Source organism: Bombina bombina, chromosome 7, assembly GCF_027579735.1.
Source record: "Bombina bombina isolate aBomBom1 chromosome 7, aBomBom1.pri, whole genome shotgun sequence".
Classification (NCBI taxonomy): domain Eukaryota; kingdom Metazoa; phylum Chordata; class Amphibia; order Anura; family Bombinatoridae; genus Bombina; species Bombina bombina.
The window spans coordinates 372581551-372608174 of record NC_069505.1 but is presented as its reverse complement, the minus strand read 5'-3'; the positions used below and the strand labels follow the sequence as shown (position 1 = coordinate 372608174).

At 39.6% G+C, this 26624-nt stretch overlaps 1 protein-coding gene across 1 annotated transcript in view; it reads right to left on the bottom strand.

Annotated features, from left to right (window-relative positions):
- The window catches only part of DNAH1 (dynein axonemal heavy chain 1), a 691978-nt gene that overhangs the window by 588658 nt on the left and 76696 nt on the right, over positions 1-26624 (bottom strand). The window contains exons 4-5 of the mRNA XM_053721084.1: positions 10469-10541; positions 9436-9610 (exon numbers count right to left, since the gene is read on the bottom strand). Of these exons, the coding sequence (XP_053577059.1) occupies positions 9436-9610; positions 10469-10541 (248 nt within the window). The remainder of the gene's footprint in view (positions 1-9435; positions 9611-10468; positions 10542-26624) is intronic.

The following is a 26624-nucleotide window of genomic DNA, read 5'->3' as shown; positions in this document are numbered from 1 at the left end:
AACAAATATTTTCTTCAGAAGACCCTCTAATTTTTTATCCATAGGATCTTTGAAAGCACAACTGTCCTCGATAGGTACAGTTGTACGCTTAGCCAGGGTAGAAATAGCTCCCTCCACCTTAGGGACCGTCTGCCACGAGTCCTGCATGGCGTCAGATATGGGAAACATTTTCTTAAAAGTAGGAGGGGGAGCGAACGGAATACCTAGTCTATCCCACTCCTTAGTAACAATTTCCGAACTCCTCTTAGGGACCGGAAAAACATCAGTGTAGGCAGGAACCTCTAGGAATCTGTCCATTTTACACAATTTCTCTGGAACTACAATAGGGTCACAATCATCCAGAGTCGCTAAAACCTCCCTGAGCAATAAGCGGAGGTGTTCTAGTTTAAATTTAAAAGCCATCATATCTGACTCTGTCTGAGGGAACATATTTCCTGAATCAGAAATCTCTCCCTCAGCCAGCAAATCCCTCACTTCAGAACATTATGAGGGTACATCGGATATGGCTAATAAAGCGTCAGAGGTCTCAGCGTTTGTTCTCACACCAGACCTTCTGCGCTCCCCCTCCATCCCAGGCAGCTTAGATAAAACCTCTGTGAGGGTAGTATTCATAACTGCAGCCATATCTTGCAGGGTGAAAGAATTAGACGCACTAGAAGTACTTGGCGTCGCTTGTGCGGGCGTTAACGGTTGTGACACTTGGGGAGAATTAGATGGTAAAACCTGATTCTCTTCTGACTGAGAATCATCCTGTGACATACTTTTAGTAGCTAAAATATGTTCTTTACAATTTATTGACCTTTCAGTGCATGAGGGACACATTCTAAGTGGAGATTCCACAATGGCTTCTAAACATATTAAACATTGACTTTCCTCAATGTCAGACATGTTGAACAGGCTAGTAATGACTACAAACAAGCAAGAAAACACTTTATTTAGTGAAAAAAATAACAATCTTAAAAAACGGTACTGCGCCTTTAAGAGAAAAAAAGCATACATGTTCTGCAAAACAGTCTAAACATGCACCAATTTTTTCAAAATGTTTTATGTAGACCCACTATAGGTAGTTAAGATTGCACCACAAAATTTTTTAACAATTAACCCCTTAATGTCCAAACAGGATCGAAAATAGGCCCAGATCCGGAAAAAGACCCCTCAGCACCTTGCCACAGCCCTGCTGTGGCCCTTCCTGCCCTCAGGGATCGAAAGTGTGGGGTAAAAGCTTTGATTTGGCCCAAAACATACACCAGGGCCCTCAGGAGTTAGAGCTTGCTGACAAACTAACTGCGCATCTGAGGCGCAAAAATAGGCCCCTCCCATCTCACTTGATGTTTCCTGAGCCTTAAAGAACCGCACCAGAGCGGTTATAACTAGCCATGTGGGTTCCAAGACCCTAAAGATAAGCCATGTGTGCCCTAATAAAGTTGCCCAAAACGTTTATTGCCCACAAAAACGTTGAAGCACTCCCATCCAAAAAACGTTTGCTCACAAACATTTTACATTCAGTGTCAACCATATATGTAATTGGCCCCATAAGCAAGCTAAGTAATGCCCTTCTTTTAGCTCTAGGATTACTGCTTACCCTTACCCTCCTGGGTATAATGTCATCCTTTCTGAAATACACAGTCTCTCCATAAAAAATATGACTGAACATACCTCATGGCTGCATAGCATGAAACTGTTCCTCACACTGAAGTTTCCTGTACTCCTCAGCCTCTGTGGGAACAGCAATGGACCTTAGTTACAAATGCTAAGATCATCATCCTCCAGGCAGCAGTCTTCATCCATCTGCTGCCTGAGAGTAAATAGTACAAACCGGTACCATTTAAAAATAACAAACTCTTGATTGAAGAATTAAAAACTAATATTTTATCACCTCTTTCACTTTACCCTTCCTAGTACTTAGAGTAGGCAAAGAGAATGACTGGGGGTGGAGCTAAGGGAGGAGCTATATAGACAGCTCTGCTGTGGTGCTCTTTGCCACTTCCTGTAGGGAAGGATAATATCCCACAAGTAAAGGATGAATCCGTGGACTCATTTTACCTTTATAGAAGAAAAAACAACTGCACTTAACAGTTTTTATGGGTTAAAGTTGGCCGTTGTGGGGTGTAAGAAAAAAAAATGCACTAAAAAGTGCCTTTACATTGCTGTTTATGGGAACTATCGGCCAGATTACGAGTTGTGCGTTAAGGTAAAAAAGCAGCGTTAAGAGGTCCTAACACTGCTTTTTTACACCCGCTGGTATTACGAGTCTTGAAGGTTTAGGGTCACCGCACACTTCTTTGGCCTTAGCGCAAAACGACTTACATAGCGCCGGTATTACAAGTCTGTCCTGGGAGGCCAAAAAGTGAGCGGTACACCCTATCCCGTCAAGAGTCCTAACGCATTTAAAAGTCAGTAGTTAAGAGTTTTATGGTACAACGCCGTAACATAAAACTCATAACAAAAGTGCTAAAAAGTACACTAACACCCATAAACTACCTATTTACCCCTAAACCGAGGCCCTCCCGCATCGCAAACACTATAATAAAATTTCTAACCCCTAATCTGCCGCTACAGACACCGCCGCCACCGGCATTATATTTATGATATGAACCCCTAATCTGCTGCCCCAACATCGCCGCCACCTACATTATATTTATTAACCCCTAATCTGTCGCCCCCAATGTCGCCACCACCTACCTACACTTATTAACCCCTAATGTGCCACCCCCAACGTCGCTGCCACTATAATAAACATATTAACCCCCAAACCGCCGCACTCCCGCCTTGCAAACATTAGTTAAATATTATTAACCCCTAATCTGCCGTCCCTAACATCGCCGACACCTACCTACATTTATTAACCCCAAATCTGCCGCCCCCAACGTCGCTTCCACTATACTAATTGTATTAACCCCTAAACCTAAGTCTAACCCTAACCCTAACACCCCCTAACTTAAATATAATCAAAATAAATCTAAATAAAATTACTATAATTAACTACATTATTCCTATTTAAAACTAAATACTTACCTATAAAATAAACCCTAAGCTAGCTACAATATAACTAATAGTTACATTGTAGCTAGCTTGGGGTTTATTTTTATTTTACAAGCAAGTTTGTATTTATTTTAACTAGGTAGAATAGTTATTAAATAGTTATTAACCTAACCTAAGTTACAATAACACCTAACACTACACTATAATTAAATAAACTAACTAAATTAAATACAATGACCTAAATTAAATTAAATTCGCTAAAGCACAAAAACAAACAAACACTAAATTACAGAAAATAATAAACAAATTACAGATATTTAAACTAATTACACCTAATCTAATAGCCCTATAAAAAAAGCCCCCCCCCCAAAATAAAAAAAAATCCTTGCCTAAACTAAACTACCAATAGCCCTTAAAAGGGCCTTTTGCTGGGCATTGCCCCAAAGTAATCAGCTCTTTTACCTGTAAAAAAAATACAAACAACCCCCCAACAGTAAAACCCACCATTCACACAAACAACCCCCCAAATAAAATACTATCTAAAAAAACTAAGCTCCCCATTGCCCTGAAAAGGGCATTTGGAAGGGCATTGCCCTTAAAAGGGCAGTTAGCTCTTTTGCAGGCCCAACGTCCCTAACCTAAAAATTAAACCCACCCAATACACCCTTAAAAAAAACCTAACACTAACCCCCTGAAGATCGACTTACTGTTCTGAAGATCCGACATCCATCCTCAAGGAAGCGGCAGAAGTCTTCATCCAACCAGGTCGAAATCCTCAACGAAGCCGGGAGAAGTCTTCATCCAAGCCGGGCGAAGTGGTCCTCCAGACGGGCAGAAGTCTTCATCCAGACGGCATCTTCTATCTTCATCCATCCGACGCGGAGCGGGTCCATATTTAAGACATCCGACGCCGAGCATCCTCTTCATCCGACGACTAAAGACGAATGAAGGTACCTTTAAGTGACGTCATCCAAGATGGCGTCCCTTAGATTCCAATCCTATTGGAACAGCCTAGAGAATGCGAACTCAATCCTTTTGGCTGATTGGATCAGCCAATAGGATTGAACTTCAATCCTATTGGCTGACTGCATCAGACAATAGGATTTTTTCTACCTTAATTCCGATTGGCTGATAGAATTCTATCAATCGGATTCTAAGGGACGCCATCTTGGATGACATCACTTAAAGGTACCTTCATTCGTCTTTAGTCGTCGGATGAAGAGGATGCTCCGCGTCAGATGGCTGAAGATAGAAGATGCCGTCTGGATGAAGACTTCTGCCCGTCTGGAGGACCATTTCGCCTGGCTTGGAGGAAGACTTCTCCCGGCTTCGTTGAGGACTTCGACCCGGTTGGATGAAGACTTCTGCCGCTTCCTTGAGGATGGATGTCGGATCTTCAGAACAGTAAGTCGATCTTCAGGGGGTTAGTGTTAGGTTTTTTTAAGGGTGTATTGGGTGGGTTTTATTTTTAGGTTAGGGACTTTGGGCCTGCAAAAAACCTAACTGCCCTTTTAAGGGCAATGCCAATCCAAATGCCCTTTTCAGGGCAATGGGGAGCTTAGGTTTTTTAAATAGTATTTTATTTGGGGGGTTGTTTGTGTGAATGGTGGGTTTTACTGTTGGGGGGTTGTTTGTATTTTTTTTACAGGTAAAAGAGCTGATTACTTTGGGGCAATGCCCAGCAAAAGGCCCTTTTAAGGGCTATTGGTAGTTTAGTTTAGGCTAGGGTTTTTTTTATTTTGGTGGGGCTTTTTTTTATTTTGATAGGGCTATTAGATTAGGTGTAATTAGTTTAAATATCTGTAATTTGTTTATTATTTTCTGTAATTTAGTGTTTGTTTTTTTTGTACTTTAGCTAATTTAATTTAATTTATTTATTTGTATTTAATTTAGTAAATGTATTTAATTATAGTGTAGTGTTAGGTGTTATTGTAACTTAGGTTAGGTTTTATTTTACAGGTACTTTTGTACAGGTGTCCCTCGTTTTACAACGGTTCAATTTACACCGTTTCAGATTAACAACCTTTTTTCCAGTCATGTGACTGCTATTGAAAAGCATTGAGAAGCAGTGCATTTATTAAAATAGCCAGTAGGTGGAGCTGTCCGCTTGTGTTGCAGCAAAGCCAAGACAGCTGAAATTAATCAGTTTAACCAGACCTGAACTATCGAGCAGATTTCAAAGGAACAAGATCTTCCGGTCTATAAATCAGTCCAGATTGGAATGCATAGAAAGAACTGTTTGCAGAAAAATGCAAGTGAAGTCTGTGTTGTGTGATTGTTTTATTAGGTTTATAATGCTGTTTAGCAAAAGTTTTTGTTAATTTAACTTAGTTTAATTATATATTCTGTGTTGTGTGATTATTTTATTAGGTTTATAATGCTGTTTAGCATTTAAAGTCTTTATTTCAAAGCTTTAAAAATAATGTATTAAGTGTTACTTATGACAATTTTGAGAGGGGCCTGGAACCTAACTCCCTCACTTCCCATTGGCTTACATTATAAACTGGGTTTCAATTTACAACGGTTTGGATTTACAACCATTCCTTCTGGAACCTAACCCCGGCGTAAACTGAGGGCTACCTGTATTTATTTTAGCTAGGTAGTTATTAAATAGTTAATAATGATTTAATAAATATTCTACCTAGTTAAAATAAATACAAACTTGCCTGTAAAATAAAAATAAACCCTAAGCTAGTTACAATGTAACTATTAGTTATATTGTAGCTAGCTTAGGGTTTATTTTATAGGTAAGTATTTAGTTTTAAATAGGAATAATGTAGTTAATGATAGTAATTTTATTTAGATTTTTTAAAATTCTATTTAAGTTAGGGGGTGTTAGGATTAGGGTTAGACTTAGGTTTAGGGGTTAATAAATTTAGTATAGTGGCGGCGACGTTGGAGGCGGCAGATTAGGGGTTAATAAATGTAGGTAAGTGGCGGCGATGTTAGGGACGGCAGATTAGGGGTTAATAATATTTAACTAATGTTTGTGAGGCGGGAGTGCGGCGGTTTAGGGGTTATTATGTTTATTATAGTGGTGGCGACGTTGGGGGCGGCAGATTAGGGGTTAATAAATATAATGCAGGTGTCGGCGATGTCAATGGGGCTGTGTTACTGAGTTTTACGCTGCTTTTTTGAAGGTGTTAGACTTTTTCTCATCCGGCTCTCCCCGTTGATTCCTATGGGGAAATCGTGCATGAGCACGTACGACCAGCTCACCGCTGACTTAAGCAGCGCTGGTATTGGAGTGCGGTAATGAGCAAATTTTTGCTCAACGCTCACTTCTTGCCTTTTAACAACGGGTTTAAAACCTGTAGTACCACCGCTGCAGGTAAGTGAGCGTTGAGTGAAAACTGCTCGTTAGCACCGCACAGCCTCTAACGCAAAACTCGTAATCTAGCCGTATGTGTTTCCTGTAAATATATATGTATATGCTTATATACATATATATGTATGTGTTAATATGCTTATATACATATATATTTATGTGTTATTATGCTTATATACATATATATCAATGTAGAGAAGAGAGAGGGGGCGCTTCTTAGTGTGTTGCGTGAAATTCTGCACGATGTGGAAAGAACAAAGTTACACTCCCCCATTCCGTATCGGAACAGGGTGCAAATGGGCTGGCTAACACTCTCAGCAGTTAGCACACTGATCACAGATGTTCCATCGGCTTCACGTGAACACAATTTATCTAACACTCACAAACCTCACCATCCTCATTCACTTAATCATATACAAACACTACATAACAGTCACACTACACATGAACACCCATCACACATAGATCCCAACCGATTTTCTCCTTTGAACCAATCTATACCGACTGATGAGGTTTTTGATTCCCACCAAGCCAGCACATCCCATTTTTCTTTTTTAAGGATGAGACCAGACCTGGGGGTGGAAGGGCCCAATCCAAGGCCGGGAAAAAGACCTTACCAAACAGAAAACGAGGCTCCAGAGGTAGAGCCCTTGTCGCCAAGAAAGAGAAACTTAGATAGAGGGATATTCAATTTATCCTCTCATTCTCTCCCTCTAGATGAAAAAAAGAGTCCTGAAAAGGGGTCTATCTTTTTGTCCACCCAGTCCTCACAAAATTTTTAATATTTTTTGTAGATGTAAACAGCTTCACTTGCAAACTAACACTTCAAAAATATTTTGCAACCAAAAAAACTTAAACAGAACAAAGTAGATTCTGATGATTGTCAGTTAATCTCTACAAATTCCATGCCATCAGATAAAACAATTGATTGCATTTTTTCAGATGTAAATTTGCTAACATCACACATTTTTGATAACTATATAAATACTTCTGTAAAGAAAAAAATCAAATTTTAACCCCAGCATATCATCTAACCATTTTATTGAATTAAATCAAAATCTAGTAATGGAGGATCTAGAAAATATAGAAAAGATCCAAAATAAAAAGAATTATTACATGAGCCTTGGAGAAAAAAAGAGTTCTTCTAAACTTACAGAGAAATTCTAACATTATCATCCGTGATGCAGACAAGGGAGGCGGAATTATTATTCAGAACATTGAAGACTACTTACAGGAAGCAGAAAGAATTTTAGGGGACAGAGAATACTACAGAATTTTAGACAAGGACCCTAAAGATAGTTTCTTAATAACACATCAGATCCTCATTGATAAGGGCGCCAATTTGGGCATTCTCAACAAGAATGAGAGAGACTTTTTGAGAATATCCAATCCCAGTGTTGCACACTATTATCACCTACCTAAGGTGCATAAAAATACTCAAAATCCTCCCGGCCGTCCCATAATTGTGGGCATTGAGAATCTCACATACAATCTATCATATTACATTGATCAATTTTTGCAACAATTCGTAATTACTTTGCCATCTTACATCAAGGATAGCACACATCTCCTACAACAAATAGGGAACATCAAAAATCCAGATAAAAAATTATTGTGGATTACGTGTGACGTAAATTCATTATATTCCAATATCACACACAGTTTAGGTATATTAGCCACTTCACACTTTTTAGAGCAGGATCCATTCACGCCCAATCTACAAAAAGCGTTCCTTCTTGAAAGTATTGAATATATTCTGACACACAATTATTTTATTTTCTAATATCATTTTTATTTAAAGACAAAGGGTACGGCCATGGGAACCAGGTTTGCCCCTATCTATGCTAAGCTTTTCATAGGCTTTTTTGAAGAAAAGTATATATACAATCACCAGCTGGGGGCAAGCCTGGTTTACTATAGCCATTATATTGACAATTTGATTTTCATTTGGGACGGAGACTTAACAACAGTCAACTCCTTTATAGAACATATAAATTGTAATGACTTAGGGATCTCTTTTACGGCTAATATACAGACTATTACCATTGAATTTTTAGATCTTGTTTTAAGTTGGGACTCTTCCTACAATCTGGAATCTAAAACCTACTTCAAAGAAGTGGATAGTAACAGTTATCTGGTATTCTCCAGTGATCACCACAAAAGTTGGATTAAAAACATTCCATACAGTCAATTCAGACGAATTAGAAAAAATTGCACCAATACAGACATGTTTCTAGAACAAAGTATGGTCTTATATGATAGATTTTCAGAAAAAAGGCTACCCCACTCTTTTATTAGACCAAGCTCTAGACAAAGTCAAGGCTCTAGATATAGCATCCCTCTTGAATAAAGAAAACAATTCCAAAAGGAACTCAGAAAGTGAATCAGCCCCTTTGTTCATAACACAATACAATAGTAATTACCACAAATTTAGAAACACACTGTATAAACATTGGCATATTATAAAGAGAGATACCATTTTGAGAAATTTTGTAAATTAAAAACCCTACATAGTTTATAGAAGAGCTCCCACACTTAGAAACAGTTTAGCACCCAGGAAGAGAGTCAAGCATGTCAATTTTTAATTGAAGAACAACAAATCATCAACAAAAAATGGACTATTCGGATTAAGAGGGGTGTATAAATGTGGGAAAAGAGGTTATAACTCCTGTAAATATATACGCTCCAAGAAGAAATCATTTACATCTACAGTAACTGGGGAAAATAGTGACATCAAATATAACAACATTGGCCTAGATCAATACCTTGGATTGTCTATTTTAATAATAATGTATATAGTTTTCATAAGTAAATTAAACATCAAAAGCTCTGTTTCTGTTAAAAAGGAGTGATAGCAAACATGCTAAACATTCTCTGGTACTTAGGGCAGGTTTTTCTCTGAAATTCCCAGTAGCAAAGGGGTTAATGATACCATCTGCTATACTGTGTCAGGCTTTGTGTAAAAATAAATAAAGATAAAACTTGTAGCCTTTACATCTTTGTAATTTACTTCTTTTTGGATTAAATGGTCAGTGCAGTAACGTTATAGAACAGAACTATCTACAAGTCTACTGCCAGGCAGCTTATATGCCACCGTCACTGGCATTTCTTCTTATGCACTTTACCTTTCTAGCTCGATCTTTCGTGGGCATTTGCCTGGTTCCGCTGTAAATGGAAGCTGCACCTTTGGCTCATATCCTCTTTTTGAAAAATCGGATTTTACCAGCAGCTCAGTGGTTGGACCAATGACTTGGTTGTCCAAGTAAGATTGGAGACATTGAGGAGCCTGAAAACTGGTCACTGTGAGAGATTTAAAAAAACATAATAAATCATTAGTAAAAAGTATTATTCTCATTACAAATTACACTTTTCCAACCGGCACAGTCTGACCTGTACACTGGTTTGTCTGAATTTGTTAAAGTGCATTGAGAATCAGTGCTGCAATCAAAAGATTCATAAGGTCTGGTAGGCTCCTCATCAGGGCCTACCAAGATACCAGGAGATTTCCCAGTGGGCTGGGGCTGGAAAGCTACAATTTAAAGGGGTGATTAATGGATGCAATTGGGTTGTAGGGTGCCTATATAACATCAAAGAATAAATTTTGGTGAGAGAAAGGGACAGAGCTCACAATAAGGAACCATCTCACGAAACGTAGTTAGGAATAGATTTGCCAGCTGTTCTCCTCAAAAATACTAGACAATCTGCAGGTGACTTGGCACAATGATCGGTGGGGGTTACACAATGCTTCACACCAAAGCTTTACCTTAGACCCCACTATTGATGCTATCATGTATATTATTTACAACTAAACAGTCATTTTACCTCTTAGCTGCCAGTCGCAAAGAAATCAATAATTGTACCTCTTTGGTTACTAGTAAAACATGTAAACAATAGGGATTTGAGCCCCTTGACTGACCCTTACGTCATTCTGCTTCATATTTGCAATGCATTGAGGCACAGGAGGCTATTTATATTTAGCTAACACTCATAGACTCATACTAGACACCAGGCAACCCTAGTTGGGAGCTCTGGAATAGGTGAGACTGGAGGGGCTGTAAGTGAAACTAGACCAAAGCCCACAACAAAGCACAAACACTTCCAATGTCTTTATACAAATCCATATACAACTGTTTTGTATTTCACCAAAACCAAATTTACCTTTTGGGGTGTGGAGGGCTTGACCAGCCTGCACAAGTAAGTCTGGTTGTATGTCAGGGCCTGAGCTCACATCCTGAAAACCCAATTGAGATACAGTATTAATTATATGAGAGAGGGTCAATATGAGTAATGAATAGAGCTGTATGTAATTCTCAAATGAAAGTATAGCAGATAGACATGTTAAAATGATGATTTGGCATAAAAAACAGAATGTATGTTTACCTGATAAATTTCTTTCTCCTACGGTGTGTCCGGTCCACGGCTTCATCCTTACTTGTGGGATATTCTCATTCCCTACAGGAAGTGGCAAAGAGAGCACAACAGCAGAGCTGTCCATATAGCTCCCCCTCTAGCTCCGCCCCCCAGTCATTCGACCGACGGTCAGGAGAAAAAGGAGAACCATAGGGTGCAGTGGTGACTGTAGTGTACAAAAACAAAAATTTTAAACCTGACTAAAAGCCAGGGCGGGCCGTGGACCGGACACACCGTAGGAGAAAGAAATTTATCAGGTAAACATAAATTCTGTTTTCTCCTACATTGGTGTGTCCGGTCCACGGCTTCATCCTTACTTGTGGGAACCAATACCAAAGCTTTAGGACACGGATGAAGGGAGGGAGCAAGTCAGGTAACCTAAACGGAAGGCACCACTGCTTGTAAAACCTTTCTCCCAAAAATAGCCTCCGAAGAAGCATAAGTATCGAATTTGTAAAATTTGGCAAAAGTATGCAGAGAAGACCACGTCGCTGCCTTACAGATCTGTTCAACAGAAGCCTCATTCTTGAAGGCCCATGTGGAAGCCACAGCTCTAGTAGAATGAGCAGTAATTCGTTCAGGAGGCTGCCGTCCGGCAGTCTCATAAGCCAATCGGATGATGCTTTTTAACCAGAAGGAAAGAGAGGTAGCAGTAGCTTTCTGACCTCTCCTCTTACCAGAATAGACGACAAACAATGAAGATGTCTCTCTGAAATCCTTTGTTGCTTCTAGATAGAATTTTAAAGCACAAACCACATCTAGATTGTGTAACAAACGTTACTTCTTAGAAACTGGATTAGGACACAGAGAAGGAACAACTATTTCCTGGTTAATATTCCTATTGGAAACCACCTTTGGAAGAAAACCAGGCTTGGTACGTAAAACTACCTTATCTGTATGAAAAACCAGATAGGGTGAATTACACTGTAAAGCAGACAATTCAGAAACTCTTCTAGCAGAAGAAATAGCAACCAAAAACAAAACTTTCCAAGATAGTAACTTAATATCTATGGAATGTAAAGGTTCAAACGGAACCCCTTGAAGAACTGAAAGAACTAAATTTAGACTCCATGGAGGAGTCACAGGTCTGTAGACAGGCTTGATTCTGACCAACGCCTGTACGAACGCCTGAACATCTGGCACGGCTGCCAGACGTTTGTGTAACAAGACAGACAGAGCAGATATCTGTCCTTTTAAAGAACTAGCTGACAGACCTTTCTCCAAACCTTCTTGGAGAAAGGAAAGAATCCTTGGAATCCTAATTTTACTCCATGAGTAACCCTTGGATTCGCACCAATAGAGATATTTCTGCCATATCTTATGGTAAATTCTCCTGGCTACAGGCTTTCTAGCCTGAACCAGAGTATCTATAACTGATTCCGAAAACCCACGCTTAGATAGAATCAAGCGTTCAATCTCCAAGCAGTCAGTTGCAGAGAAACTAGGTTTGGATGTTCATATGGACCTTGCACTAGAAGGTCCTGTCTCAATGGTAGCTTCCATGGTGGAGCCGATGACATATTCACCAGGTCTGCATACCAAGTCCTGCGTGGCCACGCAGGAGCTATTAGAATCACCGAAGCCTTCTCCTGTTTGATCCTGGCTACTAGCCTGGGGAGTAGAGGAAACGGTGGAAAGACATACGCTAGATTGAATGACCAAGGCGCCACTAATGCATCTACCAATGTCGCCTTGGGATCCCTGGACCTGGACCCGTAGCGTGGAACCTTGGAGTTCTGACGAGACGCCATCAGATCCAGATCTGGAATGCCCCATAGTTGAGTTAACTGGGTAAAAACCTCCGGGTGAAGTTCCCACTCCCCCGGATGGAAAGTCTGACGACTCAAATAATCCGCCTCCCAGTTGTCTACTCCTGGGATGTGAATTGCAGATAGAGGGCAGGAGTGATCCTCCGCCCATTTGATGATCTTGGATACTTCTCTCATCGCCAGGGAACTCTTCGTTCCTCCCTGATGATTGATGTACGCTACAGTCGTCATGTTGTCCAACTGAAATCTTATGAATTTGGCCTTTGCTAGTTGAGGCCAAGCCAGGAGCGTATTGAATATCGCTCTTAGTTCCAAAATGTTTATCGGTAGAAGAGATTCTTCCCGAGACCATAGACCCTGAGCTTTCAGGGAGTCCCACACCGCGCCCCAGCCTAGGAGACTGGCGTCGGTCGTGACAATGATCCACTCTGGTCTGCGGAAACTCATTCCCTGCGACAGGTGATCCTGAGCCAACCACCAGAGAAGCGAGTCTCTGGTTTCCTGGTCCATCTGTATCTGGGGAGACAAGTCTGCATAATCCCCATTCCATTGCTTGAGCATGCACAATTGCAGTGGTCTTAGATGAATTCTGGCAAATGGGACAATGTCCATTGCCGCCACCATTAGACCGATTACCTCCATGCACTGAGCCACAGACGGCTGAGCAATGGCATGAAGGACTCGACAAGCTTTTGAGAGTTTTGACTTCCTGACCTCCGTCAGAAAGATTTTCATTTCTACCGAATCTATTATTGTTCCCAGGAAGGGAACCCTTGTGACCGGGGCCAGAGAACTCTTTTCTACGTTCACCTTCCACCCGTGAGACCTTAAAAAGGCTAGAACAATATCCGTATGAGCCTTGGCTCTGGGAAGAGACGACGCCTGTATTAAGATGTCGTCTAGGTAAGGTGCTACTGAAATGCCCCGCGGTCTTAGTACCGCTAGAAGGGACCCTAGCACCTTTGTGAAAATTCTTGGAGCGGTGGCCAATCCGAAAGGAAGGGCCACAAACTGGTAATGCTTGTCCAGAAAGGCGAATCTTAGGAACTGATGGTGATTTTTGTGGATTGGAATATGCAGGTATGCATCCTTTAGGTCCACAGTAGTCATGTATTGACCCTCCTGGATCATAGGCAGAATTGTTCGAATTGTTTACATCTTGAATGATGGAACTCTGAGAAATTTGTTTAGGATTTTTAAGTCCAGAATTGGCCTGAACGTTCCCTCCTTTTTGGGAACTACAAACAGGTTTGAGTAAAAACCCAGTCCTTGTTCTGCTTTTGGAACTGGGTGAATCACTCCCATTTTGAAAAGGTCTTCTACGCAATGTAAGATTGCCTGTCTCTTTATCTGGTCTGAAGACAAGCGACAAATGTGAAACCTTCCCTTTGGGGGAAGGTCCTTGAATTCTAGGAAATACCCCTGAGAGACAATCTCTAAAGCCCAGGGGTCTGGGACATCTCTTGCCCAAGCCTGAGCAAAGAGAGAGAGTCTGCCCCCCACCAGATCCGGTCCCGGATCGGGGGCTATCCTTTCATGCTGATTTGGTTGGAGCAGCAGGCTTCTTGGCCTGTTTCCCCTTGTTCCAGCCTTGCAATGGTTTCCATGCTGGCTTGGGCTGGGAAGTGTTACCCTCTTGTCTAGAGGCTTGAGAGTTAGAAGTTGGTCCGTTCCTGACGTTGCGAAAGGAACGAAAATTAGACTTATTCTTCGCTTTGAAAGGCCTATCCTGTGGAAGGGCATGGCCCTTTCCCCCAGTGATGTCTGAAATAATCTCTTTCAACTCTGGCCCGAATAGGGTCTTACCCTTGAAAGGAATATTAAGCAATTTTGTTTTTGACGACACATCCGCCGACCAAGATTTTAGCCAAAGCGCTCTGCGCGCCACTATTGCAAAACCTGAATTTTTCGCCGCTAATTTAGCTAATTGAAAAGCGGCATCTAAAATAAAAGAATTAGCCAATTTCAGTGCGTGAATTCTGTCCATGACTTCATCATATGGAGTCTCCTTCTGTAGCGAATTTTCTAGTTCATCGAACCAAAAAGACGCCGCTGTGGTGACAGGAATAATGCACGAAATTGGTTGAAGAAGAAAACCTTGCTGAACAAAAATTTTCTTAAGCAATCCTTCTAATTTTTTATCCATCGGATCTTTAAAAGCGCAACTGTCCTCTATTGGAATAGTTGTGCGCTTAGCTAATGTTGAAACTGCCCCCTCTACCTTAGGAACCGTCTGCAATGCGTCCCTTCTGGGGTCAACTATGGGGAACATTTTCTTAAATATAGGAGGGGGAACAAAAGGAACACCTGGCTTCTCCCACTCCTTAGTCACTATATCCGCCACCCTCTTGGGTATCGGAAAAGCATCAGCGTGCACTGGGACCTCTAAGAATTTGTCCATTTTGCACAATTTCTCTGGAATCACCAAAGGATCACAATCATCAAGAGTAGCTAGCACCTCCTTAAGCAGAGCGCGGAGGTGTTCTAGCTTAAATTTGAATGCAACTATATCAGGCTCTGCCTGCTGAGAAATCTTTCCTGTGTCAGAAATTTCTCCTTCAGACAGGCCCTCCCTCACCGCCAAATCAGATTGATGTGAGGGCATAATAGATAAATTATCCTCAGCGTCTGCTTGCTCATCCTCTGTATTTAAAACTGAGCAATCGCGCTTTCTAGGAAAAGCTGGCAGTTTGGATAAAAAAGCTGCTAGTGAATTATCCATTACTGCTGCTAATTGCTGCATAGTAACCGCCATTTGCGCGCTAGATGTACTAGGTATCGCTTGCGTGGGCAATGCTGGAGTTGACACAGAAGGAGAGGATGATGAACTGTCCCCACTACCTTCATTTAAAGAATCATCTTGGGCAACATTTTTAAATGTGACAGTACTGTCCTTAATTTGTTTGGACCCTATGGCACAAACATTTAATGGTGGAACCACCTTGGCCTCCATACACACAGAACATAGGCTATCTGAAGGCACAGACATGTTAGACAAACCTAGGCAGCTTTTTAATTCAAGAAAAGTAATTTTATACAAAACCGTTACTGTCTCTTTAAATAATAAAGGAGCACACTTTATTACTGAAACGTCAGAAAAACATCAAAGAAATATCCGATCTTTCTGAAATTTTCACCGTAGTGTCTTAAAGCTTTGAAAGTATTGCACAACAATTTCCAGACCAATTGACCCTTAAATGCCCAAACCGGAGCTAATAACAGCAATTAACCGGTTAATACACTACAGTCCCCTGCCACAGTCTCCACCGCAGCTTTTACCTTCCTTATGGGTTAACCAAAAACGAAATAAACCTCTTATAAGTCCTTTTCTAAGCCTCTTGACATTCCACGTGAAGCTGCATGAACCTCCTGATGAAAAGCAATTGCGCAACTGAGGCGCGAAAATGAGGCCTCCTCCCTCTGCATTCCAGAGTGAAGGGGCCTTTCTGACAAAATTAGGTGTCTAAACGGCTACCAGGCGCAAATAACATACCCAAAAGTGTTTTAAAGTTTGAAAAAACACTTCAAAGTCACATAAACATGATAAAAAATAAACGACTTAGCCCACAATAGTGTCAACCAGCATAGAGCCCAAATTATAAGCCTTAATTCTGTTACTGAGTCTAAGAAAATGGCTTACCTATCCCAGAAGGGATAACTGACAGTCTTCTAGCATTACTTGGTCTTGTTAGAAAAGTGACTGATCATACCTGAAGCAGATAAGCCTGCAAACTGTTCCCCTTTGAAAGTTCTCTGGTTTAACAGTCCTGCGTGGGAACAGCAATCGATTTTAGTTACTGGTGCTAAAATCATACTCCTCTTTAACAGAAATCTTCTTCATTTTCTGTTGCAGAGTAAATAGTACAAACCGGCACTATTTTAAAATAACAAACTCTTGATAGAAGAAATAAAAAACTACAACTAACACCACATACTCTTTACCACCCCCGTGGAGATGCTACTTGTACAGAGCGAAAAAGAGAATGACTGGGGGGCGGAGCTAGAAGGGGAGCTATATGGACAGCTCTGCTGTTGTGCTCTCTTTGCCACTTCCTGTAGGGAATGAGAATATCCCACAAGTAAGGATGAAGCCGTGGACTGGACACACCAATGTAGGAGAAAAGGGTTAAGTAAAAGCTGTTAAAGTAAAAATTAAACATTTAAAATTAAAGGGACAGTCAAGTAAAAAAAACAAAAACTTTCATGATTCAAATAGGGCATGCAATTATAAAACAACTTTCAAATTTACTTTTATCACCAATGTTGCTTGGTAAGGGACAGTCAACACCAGAATTGTTGTTGTTTTAAAAGATAGATAATGGCTTAATTACCCATTCCCCAGTTTTGCATAACAAACACAGTTATAATAATACACTTTTTACCTCTGTAATTACCTTTTATCTAAGCTTCAGCAGACTGCCCCCTAATTTCAGTTCTTTTGACAGACTTGCATTTTACAACAACAATGTAGCGTGAAGCACCGCACTCACTGCACAGCCAGGAACAGGTTCACCAAACCCAGCATCGATACAAAGAAATCAAATTGTTCCAGCTGGTGCAAAAATTACTTTTATTTGTGCAAAACAGGGATCGATAAGCAACGTTTCAGGCCCAAACTTGGCCCTTTCTCAAGCTTGACAATAGATTAGTGAACAAACATTTAAATAGCCATACTGGCGCCAAATATTGTGATTAAAAGTGATACAATGTTGCCCTCTAATGGCGAGCAAAAATATAACATATAAAAAGATGTGTTTTAAAGTGCATTTTGATGGCCTGTGATACTGCCACCTAGTGAATCATCATATTATCTAGAAAACATATAGATTTCATATAATATGTGAAAATTCATATATCTAAGAATAATAAATGTTTTAAACATTTCATCAATGTACAAATGACATAAATTTCTACATTAATACAAGTTTAAAAATGCATCATAAATTTATCATAATTAAATTAATCATTGTTTCCAATAATCAAAATATTTCAAATTTAAAAACATATATATGTGTCTGGTGTGTCTAGCTCTAGATGGATAAATTATTTTTATCAGTTAACTCAATTTTGTAATATTTTAACTCACAATCCCTCAAGAGACAGACACACCAACATATCTAGTCAATATTAGATATTCAACTGGGGCATTCATTTGCAGATTTCCAGAGACATCAAATCTCATATTAATATCTACATTTATTTGCACATTTATCAATACATGATTTTAACAGTACAACATTATAAAAAGATTTTCCATTCTATTTCATTAAGTTACCAAAAGGCAGTCCAATTGCATTCCCTATTTAAGCCTTTCGGCCACAGGGTACATAATTCATTAATCCAGTATGTTTCCCTCCTGGTTAGAATATGTTCTTTATCACCCCCTCTCCTAGGTGTATGGACCCTTTCAATGATTTGAAAGCGTAATTGACTTATTCTGTGGCCTGCCTCTAAAAAGTGTCCAGCCACTGGAGCATCCTTTTTTCCACAACGAATGTTCGACTTGTGCTCAGAGATTCTCTCTCGTGCCTCCCTGGTCGATTGACCAATATACATCATGGAGCACGGACATTTAATTGCATAAATAATATACTCTGACCTACAAGTCAAATATTCATTTATGGAATATTTCTTACCCGTATAGGGGTGACAAAAAGTCTCCCCTTTAATCATGGAATTGCAATTGATGCAAGATAGACATGGGTAACATCCCTTTCGTTTTTGGCCAGTTATTGTACTCTGTATTTGTTTCTTCTCAGCCCCCATATCGGCTCTCACCAATTTATCTTTAATGTTAGGGCCACGTTTATAGGCTAACATAGGTGGTCTTGAGAATGCCCCTATATCTGGGTGGCACTTGGACAAAATATGCCAATATTTTCAAATGATTTTGTTAATTTGATTGCTTCTTGTATTGTACTGTGATATAAACTTAATCCTTTCTGAATTTTTAGAATTTTTAGAATTATTTCTATTCTCATCTCTCCTTACTATTTCGGATCTACTCTCATTTTTACTCACATCTTGTTTTATATCTTCAATTAATGATTCGGGGTAACCCCTTGAGACAAATTTCTCTGACATTTCCTCTAGGCGAGACTTCTTGATAACAGGATCTGACACGATCCTATTAACCCTAAGAAGTTGGCTCTTTGGAACAGCCTTAAAGGTGGTGGGTGGATAGAAACTCTCAAACCACAGAGTGTTATTTTTATCTGTAGGCTTGGAATAAATGAGGAGTTAAAAAAGGAGTTACATAGATTTTTTAGATCTATTAAACTAAAAGTTTTCTTTGATAAAAATGCTGATATTGGTGACACTGCTGTTTATACTGAAGATAAAGGTATATTAACCTGTAAGTCGGTTGGATTGAAAAAGACCAGCAGTTTTAACCCCAGTGTTACAGACAACAGTGCCAATACCTTTTTTGAGTTGGTTCTTGGTGAAGTGGAAAAATTTTTTAAACCAGATTACATCTTTAATAAAAATAAAGCAAAATTTGATGCTGATTCCGCTTCACTTAAAACAATTCATGAAAGGAAAGGTTTAACAATCAAGGGTGCAGATAAGGGCGGTGCCCTAGTCTTGATGAAACAGGAGAATTATGTAGATGAGATTATGCAACAGTTAAATGATGGTTCAGTATATGTTGAAGTTGGTTTTGATTCGACATATAAGATACAAGGTGAAATTCTTAATATTCTATCTAAAGCGGTAAGAAGTGGTTTAATTTCTAAGGATTTGAGTGAATATCTAAAAATTAAACATCCAATAAGACCTGTAATATATTGCTTACCTAAGATCCATAAAGATAAAAACCTACCACCAGGCAGACCCATTGTGGCTGGTACAGGATCCATATTTTCTAATATTGCTATCTTTTTAGATAAGATCCTTCAGTCTTATGTTGTTAAGTCATCTTCATATATCAAGGAAACTTATGATTTTATGAGGAAATTAGAAAATCTTGATTTATTACATCAAAAAGTGATTTTATTTACCCTAGATGTATCCAGCTTGTACACATCAATTAAACATACAAGTGGAATAGCTGCTGTAATGAAAATGTTATCTAATGATAAGAAGTACAGTTTGGCTCAGATACATTTTTTTGTTGATTTATTGGAGGTTATCTTGTATGATAATTACTTTCTATTTAAGGACACTTTTTATTTTCAAAGAAAGGGAACAGCCATGGGATCCAATGTCGCCCCTACATATGCCAACATATTTATGATTAATTTTGAAGAGTTATTTGTTTATGAAAATCATTTATTTAAACAATATGGAGCCACTTGGTGGCGTTTCATCAATGATGTGTTTGGCATCTGGTATGGCGACATTGGATCCCTAATGGCATTTGTGGGTGACCTTAACTGTTCAGTTAATGACATTAAATTCACTTTAACACATGATGAATGCTCAATCCAGTTTTTGGATACTAGAGTCTATAAGGAGGTGGATGGATTGAAAATTGACATTTATTCCAAGCCTACAGATAAAAATAACACTCTGTGGTTTGAGAGTTTCCATCCACCCACCACCTTTAAGGCTGTTCCAAAGAGCCAACTTCTTAGGGTTAATAGGATCGTGTCAGATCCTGTTATCAAGAAGTCTCGCCTAGAGGAAATGTCAGAGAAATTTGTCTCAAGGGGTTACCCCGAATCATTAATTGAAGATATAAAACAAGATGTGAGTAAAAATGAGAGTAGATCCGAAATAGTAAGGAGAGATGAGAATAGAAATAATTCTAAAAATTCTAAAAATTCAGAAAGGATTAAGTTTATATCACAGTACAATACAAGAAGCAATCAAATTAACAAAATCATTCGAAAATATTGGCATATTTTGTCCAAGTGCCACCCAGATATAGGGGCATTCTCAAGACCACCTATGTTAGCCTATAAACGTGGCCCTAACATTAAAGATAAATTGGTGAGAGCCGATATGGGGGCTGAGAAGAAACAAATACAGAGTACAATAACTGGCCAAAAACGAAAGGGATGTTACCCATGTCTATCTTGCATCAATTGCAATTCCATTATTAAAGGGGAGACTTTTTGTCACCCCTATACGGGTAAGAAATTTTCCATAAATGAATATTTGACTTGTAGGTCAGAGTATATTATTTATGCAATTAAATGTCCGTGCTCCATGATGTATATTGGTCAATCGACCAGGGAGGCACGAGAGAGAATCTCTGAGCACAAGTCGAACATTCGTTGTGGAAAAAAGGATGCTCCAGTGGCTGGACACTTTTTAGAGGCAGGCCACAGAATAAGTCAATTACGCTTTCAAATCATTGAAAGGGTCCATACACCTAGGAGAGGGGGTGATAAAGAAAATATTCTAACCAGGAGGGAAACATACTGGATTAATGAATTATGTACCCTGTGGCCGAAAGGGAATGCAATTGGACTGCCTTTTGGTAACTTAATGAAATAAAATGGAAAATCTTTTTATAATGTTGTACTGTTAAAATCATGTATTGATAAATGTGCAAATAAATGTAGATATTAATATGAGATTTGATGTCTCTGGAAATCTGCAAATGAATGCCCCAGTTGAATATCTAACATTGACTAGATATGTTGGTGTGTCTGTCTCTTGAGGGATTGTGAGTTAAAATATTACAAAATTGAGTTAACTGACAAAAATAATTTATCCATCTAGAGCTAGACACACCAGACACATATATATGTTTTTAAATTTTAAATATTTTGATTATTGGAAACAATGATTAATTTAATTATGATAAATTTATGATGCATTTTTAAACTTGTATTAATGTAGAAATTTATGTCATTTGTACATTGATGAAATGTTTAAAACATTTATTATTCTTAGATATATGAATTTTCACATATGATATGTAATCTATATGTTTTCTAGATAATATGATGATTCACTAGGTGGCAGTATCACAGGCCATCAAAATGCACTTTAAAACACATCTTTTTATATGTTATATTTTTGCTCGCCACTAGAGGGCAACATTGTATCACTTTTAATCACAATATTTGGCGCCAGTACGGCTATTTAAATGTTTCTTCACTAATCTATTGTCAAGCTTGAGAAAGGGCCAAGTTTGGGCCTGAAACGTTGCTTATCGATCCCTGTTTTGCACAAATAAAAGTCATTTTTGCACCAGCTGGAACAATTTGATTTCTTAGACTTGCATTTTAGCCAATCAGAGCTGTCTACATAGTAAATTCACATGCATGAGCTCAATGTTATCTATATGAAACACGTGAACTAACGCCATCTAGTGGTGCAAAACTATCAAAATGCATTTAGATTAGAGGCGGCCTTCAAGGTCTAAGAAATTAGCATATGAACCTCCTAGGTTTAGCTTTCAACTAAGAATACCAAGAGAACAAAGCAAAATTGGTAATAAATGTAAATTGGAAAGTTGTTTAAAATTACATGCCCTATTTGAAACATGAAAGTTTTTTATACTTGACTGTCCCTTTAAAGGGATATAAAACCCATATTTTTTATTTCTTAAATTTTAAGCAACTTTCTAATTTACTCCTATTATCAATTGCTCTTTGTTCTCTTGCTATCTTTATTTAAAAAGCAGGAATGTAAAGCATAGGACACCGCCCATTTTAGGTTCAGCAGCCTGGATAGCATTGCTTATTGGTGGCTACATTTAGCAAACCAATAAGCAAGCATAACCCAGGTTCAGAACCAAAAATGTCCTGGCTCCTAAGCTTTATATTCCTGATTTTAAAATAAAGATAGAAAGAGAACAAAAGTTGCTTAAAATGGCATGCATGAATAATGAAAGAAAAAATGTGGGTTTAGTATCCCATTAACAAGCAAATGTACTGCACAATCTTTTGCTTGATTTTCACTTTACACAAACATCAAGCAATATTAATTATTTTCTATTAAAAGGAGGCATTTTTTTTTAAACAATGAATAAATGCAGAACTGCATTATCAATAAATGCATATTAAAAATACAGTACAAAAGAACTTAGTTTGAATTTCAAATGAGTAGTATATTTTTTTCTGATAAATGTCTGTTAGATTTTTTAAATGCATCATGTGACAGCCATCAGCCTATCACAAAATGCATATACCAGTATATTCTGTGAATCTTGCACATTCTTAGTAGGAACTGTGCATATAAAAAGATTGAGTGCATTTAGATCAGGGGTGTCCAAACTTTGCTCTCCAGAAGTTTTGGAACTACATTTCCCATGATGCTCAGCTAGATAAAATGCTGGCTGAGAATCATCGGAAATGTAGTTCCAAAACCTCTGGAGAGCAAAGTTTGGACACCCCTGATTTAGATAATGGAAGTGAATTGGAAAGTTATTACGTTTTTTTAAAATTGTGCGCTCTATCTGAATCTGGAAAGTTTAAATTTGACTTGACTTTCCCTTTAAAGACGAGGACCCTGTACAGCAGTTGCGTCCTGCGCTCTGCACAGGTCTTGCCGACAGTAGTGAGGCTGCGCTATTTCTGCATAGCACTAAGGAGGCCACCCCAGGCAAAAGATCGTAGGGACCAGGAGTCAAGTCTTACAAAAAAAAAGTGTGGGAACTCACCAAGACTTCCACCCCCTCACAATTAATATTGTTTTTTTACACACACACACACACACACATATATATACACACACACACACACTTACACACACATACACACACGCACACTTACACACACACACATATACACACACACTTACACAAACATACACATACACACACATATACACACACACACACTTACACACACACACACGCATGTACATTTATACACACACACAGACATACACACACACACAGACATACACACACATGCACACTTACACACACACACACACATACACACACACACACGCATGCACATTTATACACACACACAGACATACACACACACACAGACATACACACACATGCACACTTACACACACACACAGACATATACACACACACATACTGTATTTATATGCATATAATCTATACACTTTGGTTAATGAAAGCAAATAAAAACCAATTAAGAGTTGAATGGTTGCCTTTGGGCCTGAGACGCCTCCTCTGTCACAGAGTCTCACCCACTTAAGGTGCAATAGTCCTATGTCTGCTGAGCAAGCCACACTGAAATGTAAGCACCATGTGTTCCACACAGTGTGGGGTGATCACACAGTAGGACCGCTGACAGGCTTGTATTTAGTGTATTGTAGGAAATGTTACTGACCATTACTAGAGGATCTCACTATCCCCCTAACCAGACTGTGTTCCAGCAACTCCCACCAACAGCAGCAGTGTTTACTGAAGTGTTTCGGTTCTCTGTCCAGGGGGAACTTAGTTCCACCTGCAAAAATAATGCATGTATGTGTTCCCGCTGGACTTGACCCCTGGTAGGGACAGGGGTGCACCAGTGATCACATGCCTGTCAGCGAGATGCTTCCATTACATGAGATACACACTCAGATCAGCATGCATCTCACGCTGTTCCTGGGTTCCTGCATGTGAGGATATCCAGCAACGGTAACGTATGAATGTTGCTGTGTATACAATCACTGTGAAAGCCAGTGTACCAAAATTGCCATTGTCATTTAAGCACAGAAACTGGGAAAACCTTTGTCCTTAAGAGGTTAAAATACGCAGCAGCCTCCTTTAAGGGACAGTTCAGTCAAAATGAAACTTTCTTGATTCAGATAGGACATGCAATTTTAAACAACTTTCTAATTTACTTGTATCATCAAATTTATTTGTTGTATTCTTTGTTAAAAGCTAAACGTAGGTAGGCTCATATGCTAATTTCTAAGCCCTTGATTGCTGCCTTTTATCTCAGTGCACTTTGATAAGTTTTTTACAGTTAAACACTGATAGTTCATATGTGCCATATAGATAACATTGTGCTCACTCCTGTGCAGTTACTTATGAGTCAATGATTTTACTAAAATTTAAGTCTGGCAAAAGAACTGACATAAGGGGGGCAGTCTGCAGAGGCTTAGATACAAGGTAATCAAAAAAAGGTAAAAACATAATTTATGCTTACCTGATAAATTTATTTCTCTTGTAGTGTATCCAGTCCACGGATCATCCATTACTTATGGGATATTCTCCTTCCCAACAGGAAGTTGCAAGAGGATCACCCACAGCAGAGCTGCTATATAGCTCCTCCCCTAACTGCCATATCCAGTCATTCGACCGAAACAAACAGAGAAAGGAGAAACCATAGGGTGCAGTGGTGACTGTAGTTTAATTAAATTTTAGACCTGCCTTAAAATGACAGGGCGGGCCGTGGACTGGATACACTAAAATTATGTTTTCTCTTGTTAAGTGAAACCACCTTAGGTAAAAACCCAGGTTTGGTACGCAGAACTACCTTATCTGCATGAAAAATCAGATAAGGAGAATCACATTGTAAGGCAGATAGCTCAGAGACTCTCCGAGCCGAGGAAATAGCCATCAAAAACAGAACTTTCCAAGATAAAAGCTTAATATCAATGGAATGAATGGGTTCAAACGGAACTCCTTGAAGAACTTTAAGAACCAAGTTTAAGCTCCATGGGGGAGCAACAGGTTTAAACACAGGCTTAATTCTAACCAAAGCCTGACAAAATGCCTGGACGTCTGAAACTTCTGCCAGACGCTTGTGCAAAAGAATAGACAGAGCAGAAATCTGTCCCTTTAAGGAACTAGCTGATAATCCTTTGTCCAAACCCTCTTGGAGAAAGGACAATATCCTAGGAATCCTAACCTTACTCCATGAGTAATTCTTGGATTCACACCAGTAAAGATATGTACGCCATATCTTGTGATAGATTTTCCTGGTAACAGGCTTTCGTGCCTGTATTAAGGTATCAATGACTGACTCGGAGAAGCCACGCTTTGATAGAATCAAGCGTTCAATCTCCATGCAGTCAGTCTCAGAGAAATTAGATTTGGATGATTGAAAGGACCTTGTATTAGAAGGTCCTGTCTTAGAGGCAGAGTCCATGGTGGAAAGGATGACATGTCCACTAGGTCTGCATACCAGGTCCTGCGTGGCCACGCAGGCGCTATTAGAATCACAGATGCTCTCTCCTGTTTGATTTTGGCAATCAGTCGAGGGAGCAGAGGAAACGGTGGAAACACATAAGCCAGGTTGAAGAACCAAGGTGCTGCTAGAGCATCTATCAGCGTCGCTTCTGGGTCCCTGGACCTGGATCCGTAACAAGGAAGCTTGGCGTTCTGGCGAGACGCCATGAGATCCAACTCTGGTTTGCTCCAACGATGAATCAACTGAGCAAACACCTCCGGATGGAGTTCCCACTCCCCCGGGTGAAAAGTCTGACGACTTAGAAAATCCACCTCCCAGTTCTCCATGCCTGGGATATGGATTGCTGACAGGTGGCAAGAGTGAGTCTCTGCCCAGCGAATGATTTTTGAGACTTCTAACATCGCTAGGGAACTCCTGGTTCCCCCTTGATGGTTGATGTAAGCCACAGTCGTGATATTGTCCGACTGAAATCTGATGAACCTCAGTGTTGCTAACTGAGGCCAAGCCAGAAGAGCATTGAATATTGCTCTTAACTCCAGAATATCTATCAGGAGTTTCTCCTCCTGAGTCCACGATCCAATCTGGCCTGTCCAATCTGGCCTGCGAAAGGTCATACCCTCGGACAGGTGGACCCGAGACAACCACCAGAGAAGAGAATCTCTGGTCTCTTGATCCAAATTTAGCAGAGGGGACAAATCTGTGTAATCCCCATTCCACTGACTTAGCATGCATAATTGAAGCGGTCTGAGATGTAGGCGCGCAAATGGCACTATGTCCATTGCCGCTACCATTAAGCCGATCACCTCCATACACTGAGCCACCGAAGGGCGCGGAATGGAATGAAGAATACGGCAAGCATTTAGAAGCTTTGATAACCTGGACTCCGTCAGCTAAATTTTCATCTCTACAGAATCTATAAGAGTCCCTAAGAAGGAGACTCTTGTGAGTGGGGATAGAGAACTCTTTTCCTCGTTCACTTTCCACCCGTGCGATCTCAGAAATGCCAGAACTATCTCTGTATGAGACTTGGCAATTTGAAAGCTTGACGCCTGTATCAGGATGTCGTCTAGATACGGAGCCACCGCTATGCCTCGCGGTCTTAGAACCGCCAGAAGTGAGCCCAGAACC